Source organism: Penaeus monodon, chromosome 1, assembly GCF_015228065.2.
Source record: "Penaeus monodon isolate SGIC_2016 chromosome 1, NSTDA_Pmon_1, whole genome shotgun sequence".
Lineage (NCBI taxonomy): Eukaryota > Metazoa > Arthropoda > Malacostraca > Decapoda > Penaeidae > Penaeus > Penaeus monodon.
The window spans coordinates 1,387,968-1,399,060 of record NC_051386.1 but is presented as its reverse complement, the minus strand read 5'-3'; the positions used below and the strand labels follow the sequence as shown (position 1 = coordinate 1,399,060).

General features: G+C 34.9%; 1 protein-coding gene across 1 annotated transcript; it reads right to left on the bottom strand.

Moving 5' to 3' along the window:
• Positions 1–202: 202 nt before the first annotated feature.
• LOC119576736 (serine/threonine-protein kinase PAK 1-like) lies at positions 203–10,080 on the bottom strand (the record flags this gene model as incomplete). Its single annotated transcript, XM_037924406.1, is given in 5 exon segments — positions 203–5,846; positions 6,318–6,490; positions 8,148–8,309; positions 8,776–8,879; positions 9,992–10,080. Coding segments are annotated over 5 exon segments (612 nt in total), but the record flags the coding sequence as incomplete, so codon positions are not given.
• Between the last annotated feature and the right edge of the window lie 1,013 nt (positions 10,081–11,093).

The window sequence follows — 11,093 nt, the reverse complement described above, 5'->3', positions numbered from 1 at the left end:
TTGCCTCCTTAGCCCCCACATGACAACAACAGGCAAGGGATTGGAGGGGGGGCATTTATGTAATTTACACTCAGTATCTGCAAATATTTGTGTCTGATTTTACAGATATCAAGCAGGTCATCTGTAAAAGAGAGACTAGGTGTGTCCTCTCTGAATGCAAGTGCAGGGATGTTTTCCTTGCATTAAGGGAAATAAAAAGAAATCAAAATCCTTACTTTTATTCATTTACTTGACAATTATGTTTATATAAAATGACGATTCGTCATATTTGGTATTGACAGTATGGAGTACCTCATGTAGCCAGCAGCCGGAATGGAGGCTTGCCACTGGGTAAAGTGATCAATTATACATTTCTCTCTTTTTTAAATTAAAACTTGCATCCTGCTTCCTTATCTCAGAATACACTAAGACTCACAGCAAACTGAACTACATTTTCCACATCAGCAACATTATTTTATCAGTGTATAATTCCCGTATGTCCTGAAAGAGGAAATTACATTCTCTAACTTAGACCTTATATTTTTGCTTTAGCATGTAACACAAAGGTGTCGGTTTTAAGGATCAAATATCCACATTAACTCAATTAAGATGTGTTTACAACATGAATTATCTAATTAAAGGTACATACTTTCATCTGGGGCTGGATGGGGGAGGAGGGTCTTATGACACAAGGACACTGTGTCTTGGAATGAACCTTTTACTAAACTTCATGGTACAAAATGCTCTGCAAGGGTTTAGAACGTCAGTAATAATTGGTATCAAAGACTTTTTCCTGTTCTTGAATCATATCAATTGAAGGTTTAAATTATCATTTGCTGAAGAAAAAACAATAATTAAGTAATGACAGTATAAAGAGGTATTAAATGGTTGGAGACTTTCCACTTTGGCTTATGGTTGACAAGGTACAGACTGTCTAGGATAACTAATAATCAATCCTACTACAGTATTATTTACAAGTTCTCAAACAACAAGTCACCTGACCTATACAACTAATTGTTATCATGTAAATTCACAATCTACAAAATAAAACTATTTACAATACCATGATTTACATATCCTCAACATATCATCTGACCATTACTAAATAAACCTGTATGTATTGTGAGCGCACTCCTGCTTTAATACCATTACTATGGAGCATTTGCACTCGCCTTTACATGACCCACAACATTTAGAATTGCATAGAAATATGTATAAGTGCCTTACAGACTTAGAATTCCTTGTAACATGTTATGAGAGCAAACACTTTTTTTTCATTTTCTTTCTCCCAAAAACTGTGTATATATGCTGTTTATAGGATAATAAAAACTGGAAGCTTATATACCTGTATTATTTCATAACTGATGTGCACAGTCCCTTCCTCCCCACTAAATTAGAATATCCTTTATAGTTTTGATCTTTAAGCATGGCACTGGTACAAGATGACGTCACTCACTTCTTGAGAATCGCAATGTGCGTAATCCTTTTTTACCCGAGACAAGCTGGTAGGAATAAAGACAGATAAGGTTGGTCAGCAATTATTGAACAATTTCAGTTGCCCAGAAGATACCCTCAAAAAGAGAAAGACAGAAAAACACACACCCACAAAAAATAATAAATAACAATTTAAAAAAGTGAAATGATGATAATAAAAAAATAAATAAACAATAACAACAAAACACAACTCCACCTGGTAATTGGTGAAATGAGAATTTGCAGTAACCTGATTCAGCTTTTCTCCAACTGCCACTTTTACAGACACTTGTAAGCTAATGGGGAATCTGTCACTCCAATAATTTCTGCTGATAGGAGTATATATGAAACAAAAAAATAAATAAGTAAATAAAAACAAAGAAAAAAGAAAAACTGGTCTCTCACATGTATCATTTACAATCTAAAATTGTCATGCAGTTTTCTAGAATGAAGGCAGCAGGTACAGCCCCACCTTTCTTTAGGCATGTTAATTAACTTTATAGAACCAAGTCTTCAGCTATATATACTGTATATGAAACACATAACCTACACAATAAATACATTTGCAACACATTTTTCAAGACTTCTAGTTAGGTTCTGTATAAAATAAACATATTTATACAAAAGGTTTGTCAGAAAACATACAACACTGCTTTTCTAATATACCTGCAGTTCATAAGATGACAGACCTGCCGGCAATGAAAAGCAGTGCTTGTGTTTTTGTACACCTACATTCTTTACACATCACTTGCGAGCGGAAAGTCCACAAAAAACTCATAGCAAAACTTGTCCATCATATTGTCATCGGGTGGTAGGAATGGTAGATTTTGTACTCGGTCACTCCAGTGATGCAATAAAAAACTGAGTGTACCTCTTCATTACTAAAAATCCGTTTCCTACTGTTGGTCGTCTTGATGCTTGCCACGGCAGGCATTCTCATAGTTTTCTTCCTTCCAGCAGATGTATATTTAACAACAGATGTTATTATCATTCAACTGGTTACTGAGGCACTGGTTTAGGATCCAACTTTTTATTGCTACCCTAAAAAAAGAAAAAAAAAAGAAAAAAGAAGAAAGAAAAAAAGAAGTACTTCAAGCAGTACCTTGCTTACATTTGCATTATGTATGTAAGCCACTGGCATGATCTCTGAAGGTAAAGATGAAAAGTCAAAGCTTTATTCACTTACATTAGTTTCAATAAAAGCACTGAAATGTAGAAATTTAATTGAACTTTGGAACTCGTTTAGGCACTCATCAAGCAAAACACAAACAGCAATGTAAAGAATCAGCCAAGCTCAACTTGAGCCTCAAAGACTTAAAAACACATCAACATCCAAGTCTCTCAACTATCCACTAAGAGCTTCAAGTTGCAGGTATATAAATAACATAATGCATATTTTTCACATCACTCCCAAATATGCATGATTACCTAAAACAAACCCATTTTATTTCTGTAAATAACGCGACTAAGTACAAGTAAATGCCTTCACATCCTCATTCACAATCAACAGAGAAAAGAATCAGCTGATTCATTTTGGAATGAATGCATAATCAACGTAGAGAGTAAAGCAAACAAAACGTCAAGTGATGTGAACCAAGTACACACGCTTTTAATCAATTACATTCTAGCAAAGTGAGTAATACAAAAGCAATAATTTTCAAGAGTCAAAATACTTTCCTTCTTGTTCTGTCAAGTAACACATTCTCCAATCCTACGAAGGCAGCAGCCGTTTTTATATGGCACCTTTCACGTGTGTATAACAAACTGAACAGGACCACAGGACAAGATTGCATTCCTTAAGATAGGTAGTACCAGTTGCACGTTATTTTAATGATGGAAACACGAGTTGATACACTGCTACATCCTTAGGAAAGAAGGGGCATGAAAACACCTGTTAGGCAGTCATGAAACTGAACAAGGCACCCACTTTCACCCTTCACACTTTGCGTTTCTATTGCATACGCCCACATAATTTATAATAAATAAACTCTCAAATATAAAATTTTCTACCTAATGGTTTCAATTTCTGAGCATATACTACGAGTAAGAAAAATTTTATGGAAAAGGAAAAGGAAAAGAGGAAGAGGAAAAGAAAAATCCTGGTTCACCCTATGTGGAGATTCTTTAAAACTTTTTGCATATAAATAAAATAATGACTACTCCTATAACGCATTAGAGATTCCTTGTTTATTAAGCAAAAAGAAAAGAATAACCCTCTTTGCTTAGAGATACTTTCAATAGAATACATAATATCATTACTGAATCCTTAAACGTAAATGACTCCTTCAACAGATCAGCTTACTGAGATTACATTTTCTGTCTGTAAAAGAAAAGATAAATAAAATGTGAATGATTTCACCTGTAACTGTACTGAATATGGTATCACCGTGAACTTTGAAAGTGAGGCACAGGTGAAATATCTATCTCTACTAAATTTGTAGATGCAGGTTCCTGTGGATGCATACTTGAGACATAATCAATCTACAACTGGTTACCTGACTGATACAGCCAAGTTAAAGATGTCTTAATATGCAGACACGGTGAGGCTTGATGCATCTAACTTTTTAAGCTCCATTTGTAGTATATTACAGTCTTTTTTATTTTTTCAATAATTTGATGAGAACATGAAGTTATATGAACACATAAAAGGATAACAAGAATACATTTGCAGACCAAAATGACACTGTTACACTGCTTAATAATTCTATAGTGATGCAAGATGAACCAATAACATCTCACTCTACAACTATCAGGCTGAACTGCTCATCATTGTCATCCTGGCATCCCTGATGCATTAGAATTCAACACACTATGTGTATTTCACTGCAGAGATTCACACATATCATTTCAGATCTAACTTAACTAGTTTAGTTTCGATATGTCATCGTTCATTACACTTCTAGGAACTGCATCCTTAAGTGGCCAATAGTATACAATCTACTATTTCTTATTCTACCAATAATAGGCAATCATCTTTCTTATCCATGTGCATTCTTCTAGGCATTGACTTCAAGATCATGAGTATCAAGACAAACAGTTTGACAATGCAGGTAAGAAACAGTAACGTCATATTGCATGGTTTTCATAGATAATGGCACTACCATAAAAGAAAAGAATCTGTATGTATATGTATACATGTATTTGTGTGTATGCATGTATGTATGTATGCATCTATGCATGTATACACAATGTATATACTTATATACATATATATGTAGGTATATGTATATGTAGATGTAAATAATATGTGTATGTGTATACATGTGTACATATGTGTGTGTGTATGTCTAAGTGTAAGTATATGCATATGTAAACATCCATACATAAATATATATTACCACTGTACTGTCCTCCTGCTATAGTATCTAAAAATATGAGAACGGGTGAGAAAGAAGATGAAAAAGAAAAAGCAGCTACCTGTCAAAGTGCTGCAAGGGGTTCCGGCTAAACCTGCTGAATGCCTGATTTTACACTATCTGGGATATGGTGAAAGAAGAGGGTAACTTATGAAATATTTCAAAACCTCTTTCTTGCTCACTCATTCACTCTTGCAATCTCTCTTCCTTTCTGCCTTTTTTACTCTGGATAAAATAATAATAAATAAATAAATAAATAAAATAAACAATAAAAATACAAAACCTATAACTGTCATAGATGTTTCTTTAATGGAATTGAATGAATCATATGAGTATACAGTACCGTCTGGTATAAACACCCTACAGTTTCCATTTGGCAATATCACTGCTACTATATCTACTACCTTCCTAATCATTCCTATGAACAAAGATAATATGAGTAGTAATTTCATTGGAATTTTATTGTTTGTATAACTAAAAATCATCAAATGAATAATAAAATAATGGATGTAATAATAATAATAACAATAATGATAGTTTCTAATTACTTCACTCCATACCACGCTTCTTCAAACAATCCCACCCTTGCCTTTCCTCACCATGCAATTCATATCGGTCATCTGGGAGAAGAAGCTTTCACGTCATTAACTGCGACAAGACTGAGCACAATTCTTATCCATGCACACTGCGAAATGGAAATTCTTACTGAATAAGAAGTGAATACACCTAGCACGGAAAGGTTCACTGCATCGCTAACAAGATACTGGGCTGGTGTAGCATGGGGGTTGCTCTTGCTCACAGCCAGTATTTGAAGAGTATAACAAATATATCCACGGCCTGCAACAAGACGCTCGATTGCTTTCTTCTAGCTGCCAGCAAATAACTATGCAAACAGGGTATCAATGGGCACTAGGAGGACTGCATCACAATAACACTGCTAGTTGAGAATCGTCACTAATGGCTCTTGGCGGCTTCTTTGGCTGCCACAATGAGAGGGTGGAGGCTTGAGAGAGGTCTTGCTAGCTTTAAAAATGGATGCTGAAAAGGAGAAAAATGTTAAGTATATAAGAATGGGTGCTGTACAACAGAAAATTACCCACATTTAATGCAAAAAAATGAGCATGTGAGTCTTGTGCTCAACAACTTGTAGTGTTGAGTACAAATTTCTTCTGCTATACTACGTAAGCCTTACATTACACTTTTCGTTTTCGGTTTCTTTCCTAGAATTATTCATCTGGAAATCTATTCCCTTCATCAACTAGCATGTTCCTCACTAAAGCATATATATATCTTCCTAATAAACGACAATGAAAGCATTGAGGCTATTATCACATCTAAATTCCAGTCCCAGAGTCTGACTAGATTTCTTTCATATATCTCTTTCAACAACAATGTGGGGAAAAGGAAAGGTCAAAATGTTTCATTTTCACATAAGTGATTGTAAAGAACTTTAAACTGCCAAATAATATTATAGCATAACTACAAAGAAACCCAAGTCAACCAACTTACCTTTAGAAGGTGATTAGCAGTCGATCTCTTTTCAACTTCAACTTCTAGGCATTGGTCAAGGAAATCCTGAAATACATGAGACAACTTTTCCCGTTCCTTGATTTCGGGCTTACCATTCGTGGCTATCAGGTACAGAGCTCTCAGAGGATTTTCATTCAAGTATGGTGGTTCTCCTGTTGAAATGGATCCAGTCATTTAGTCTAGTGCATACAGTCTCCTTGTACAAACAAACTGTTCACACTCTATTTACAAAATACACTCAAACCTTAGTCTTACAATCCTCCAATTAAAGTATATCAGAGACAACGGACAAAATCTGGCTATGGACAGAATTGCCGCAACACTGGATGTGAGCTACAACCATACATGTAGCTAGCTAACTGCTCCATTGTTATTTCCCTTTCTTGTACCACAGTGTGTTTAAGTGGTTTAGATTCATCATTTTCTAGCATCATACACCATATGCTGGGGGAAGTGGGGGCATATAATGTATTGTTTTCTTAACTAATTCATGACAGGTTTCCCTACACCATACCAAGCTATGAGCCAGACTTCTCACATTTGAGTTAAAAATTTAAGTGTGGGATGCATACATCTATCAATCTCTATATACTTCTGCCTGCTTAATTTCTTAAGAAATCAGGCTAAAAAAAACAAGACTAAGTCAACTAGAGAAGAGATGGATCTCCTTAATGACTGCAGTCAGGGTTAACCATGCAAACAACTGTTTAGTACATAAAAGCTAAACAGAGCAGCCTTAACTGCACAAGACATGGATACTTATCACTTGGCATTTGGGCCCAGTTCATCGGTTCAGGTGATCAGAAGTCATCCAGTGCGACTGGGTTATACAAAGGGGATTACTTGCTACTGTATCTCAAAAATAACCTGAAACTTCCATGTATCTCTGACGAAGGTATATTTGAAACCGGTATTGTGAAAGTACTGATTCTCATTCCTAGCTTTTCCACATTTGTTGCTATGAATACAATTGAATTCCAATTAATATTTGGTTGCACTCCTGGCAATCTCCTGGTTACTAAACTTACTGTACTCTTTCAGATATTAAATCACATGAGTATTGGTTATTAACTCATGCACATCTAGTAATGAGCAATCACATCATGATGAAAAAATCCCTGATGCTGGGTAATATCTAATCAGGTTACGAGCCTACTTCCCGTGGATGGGATGGTGCCTCGGGAGCTCAGCCAGGAGCTCAACAACTGCCCAGATCCAGGGCAGCGCACACTAATGTTCCCGTTTGCCAAACTTTGGCAGTGAAATTTTACCCACTGTGAATGGGGTAGGAAAGAATGCAAAAAAGTCACTTGCTTGTCTGTTTTGCAGTTCTCAAGAAGTAGTGCAGTTGCTAGAAACTGCAACAACATTGACAGTAATTCTGCCTAAATTACCAAATGTAGATACTACAAGAGGGAAAAAATGTAAGACCAGTAAATTAACATCTAATGAGTTAAAATTACAGGCTTCATTATCTATTACATTTTAGGATAAAGAAAATTAGCTCTAAAAATACTTATCTCAGCAAATGTTATTGAATATAAATCTTTAGTGAAGTAAAGCTAATGGGCATAATTGCATAGAGAAATTAAGTGTTGATATGTAAATAACAGTTAAAATTTAATCACTCTAAAATATAAATCTAGCAAAATAAACCTTTTTTTTTTCATAACAGCAACATACAATTATGTTCCTACAAACCTAAAAATTCATCTTATCAAACTTTTCCCACATGTATGTTCTTATAATTAAGAGAAAAAAATGGTGGACCTGCATTTTATTTACCAAAAATTATGTACACACACATACCTTCAATCATTTCAATAGCCATAATTCCAAGCGACCATATATCAACTTTTGGTCCGTACTGTTTTCGCGTCACCACCTCAGGGGCCATCCAGTATGGTGTCCCAACCATAGTTGTCCTTTTGTTTTGCTCCGGTGATATTTGTGCACAAAAACCAAAGTCAGCTGGAGAGGAGAGGGTCAAAGGTTTAAGTATTGTGTTTATATCAGTAATAGTAAATTTAACAACTCCATCAACCACCTCTGCATTCATCATGAAGATTGATTTTTTTTCAATTCAATATCAATACATTAAAAATAGCAGTGCAACATGCATTTGTTCTCTCAACTACTGACTCTTTTTCAAATATATCTGTAATTTAGTTATTTTATATTTATAAAGAATGTAATGAAGACAAACTCATTCATCCTACAGGTAAATTATCTAGAATTTTCCTCTCAAGATCAGAAACCAGACCAAGAGATGCAAGATTTTTACATAATCATCCCTGTTCTAAATAGCATACATACATAAGAAGTAGACCCCAATGTAGAATGGCACTTGAATCAAACAAGAAGTCATACCAATTCTCCTTGACATATAACAAAGACAAAGAAAACTCTGCAATTAGGTTCTAATCACAGTACTTACTGAGCTTGACACTTCCATCCATGCCTAATAGAATATTATCTGATTTAATGTCTCGATGTATGACCTGATTAACGTGCAGGAACTCCAAAGCTTGTAGAACCTCCCTGAAATTCATGAGATAATATTAACTCTTCTTCACAGACTTTCAATTATATATATTCACATTTTTTTATCAGATAGGGAGTATGGTTAATTTCCAAGACACATTAATTTTCATGCTATACATGAAACTATTTTAAATGTTCAACTATACATATATAAGCATTCTTCTTTCATCAGATAGGGGGAAAGTGAATTTTTATGAAACTAACATTCACGGAATACAGAAAACTCTGACATACCAGCAGGTAACAGTGGGGAAAACAACACACGTGGTTTTATAATGTATATGTTGTAAAGTTGAAAAACATAAAGCAAAGGAGAGTAATACACTGTGAAAATTTCATCATTTGTGGTTCTGATTTTCAAGAAAATTTATTAAATAAACTGATCTTAAACAGGCAAGGTCATCTTTTGGAAGAAAGAGGGAGGGAAAAAAGAAAAAAAAGAAACTAAAGAGCAAGACTGCCCTACATCATACAGTTATGCATTCATGATATCATACATCAAAAGTTCATTAGTGTCTTTAATAATTAAGTCCAGTAATCTCTTTCAGGACTGTGATTAAATCTTTGATACACAAACATTTATTTGAACCAGTTTTTTAACCCATCAATGACAGTATCAATTTCTGGGCGTCACTGACCCCAGTGATTTCTGGCAACCGTCCTGAGTTTAGCCCGGAGGTCCGCTACATATAGTGGAACTTTCCACTCGACTCGCTCTAGCATTTCATGACACCTATACCCAGCATGATGAGTCAGTTTGTTATGACAGCTATAGGTATGGCCCGGCAGATATGGGTTAAAAAATTCCTAATATTCTATGAAACAATCTAATGTTATGAATGTAAGACTGCGTGATGCTTCAAAACATGGCTGCGTAACTTTCAAACCTCAAATTTTCCCCCCAAAATGGTGAAAAATCTGACTTGAAATATTAATTTCTCATATCATTAATAAATACTTTTGAGATATGGAGGGAGAGATGGATGTTCAAACATTTCAATGCCTACACAACAGTTGTTTCTATTATGCCACTTATGTTACTCCTCAGCACCAAGTAAAAATCAAAAGGGATAATTTGCAAGAGAGAAAATATATTTGAAGACACTCACCTACAGACAGCTGCAATCTGACCCTCATCCATACAAGTTTCTGTGACGACATCTGTTAAGGAACCTCCAGGGAGGTACTCCATAACAACCTGTCATGAATAGCAAATAATCCTTTGTTAATTACAGATCACTTCCTTAACACCATGACTGAAACAACCCGATTTTTCTTAGGCAATTACAGTGTGGTGTTCTGTGCTGCCCCATGAATATAAATTCCCCAATAGCTTATATATGAAAATGGATCATAAGTATTTCAATATCTAACCAGGTTAGGCTTTTGAACTTGTCTGATCAAAAGTGTTTTTCATAGAATCTTCCTTGGAGAAGTCTTTTGATATAGAACAGATCATTTACAACAAAATGACTAGAAGATCATTATCAATATTATTTTTTTAAAAAGTAAATTTCCGTAGTCATTAAAACTGCCAAGTACTTTTGTACGGCCAATCAGCAAAACCATGCAAGATACTGCACATATGAAACAAAGTTTATAGTCTGGTATATTATGTTGTACCCTCTGGACGCTCTATATTTCATTTTCCATTAACCAAAAAAAAAGACAGGCATGGCATGTACATAAATGCCAAGCCCACTGTGAGTTTACTTTATTCATTGTTCTTACACACAGATAGCTCCACTTGTACTAAGTCACCAATGAGCCAATTAATGGTACTACCTGACTCACCTGTTTACCCTTTTCCTTTATTTTTGAAAATATTTTATAATCTTATATTGCAGTTTCTAATGTCAATATCATTATAGTAACTATACTGACTATAAAAAAAAAAAAAATTATATTCATAGCATTAATCAGAAAATGTTTTTCCCACAAATTCAAGGAAACGTGAAATCAGGTAAGGTCAACAAGGTCTACTAACTGACTCCTTTGTGGATAAGCACTAGCAGAGCCATTTCACAAAAAAATCTAAAATGGGCAAATCATTTTTCCAGCGACACTGGGTTAAAAGTCTGAAAAGTAGGAATCCTAGGAATCCTTACAAGAGCATACAAAATTATGAAGCAGGATGCCTACAGTCTGAGGAACATTACATACAAAAAAGGAAGATAAGCGACAATGACGTATCACTTCACAGCCAATTAT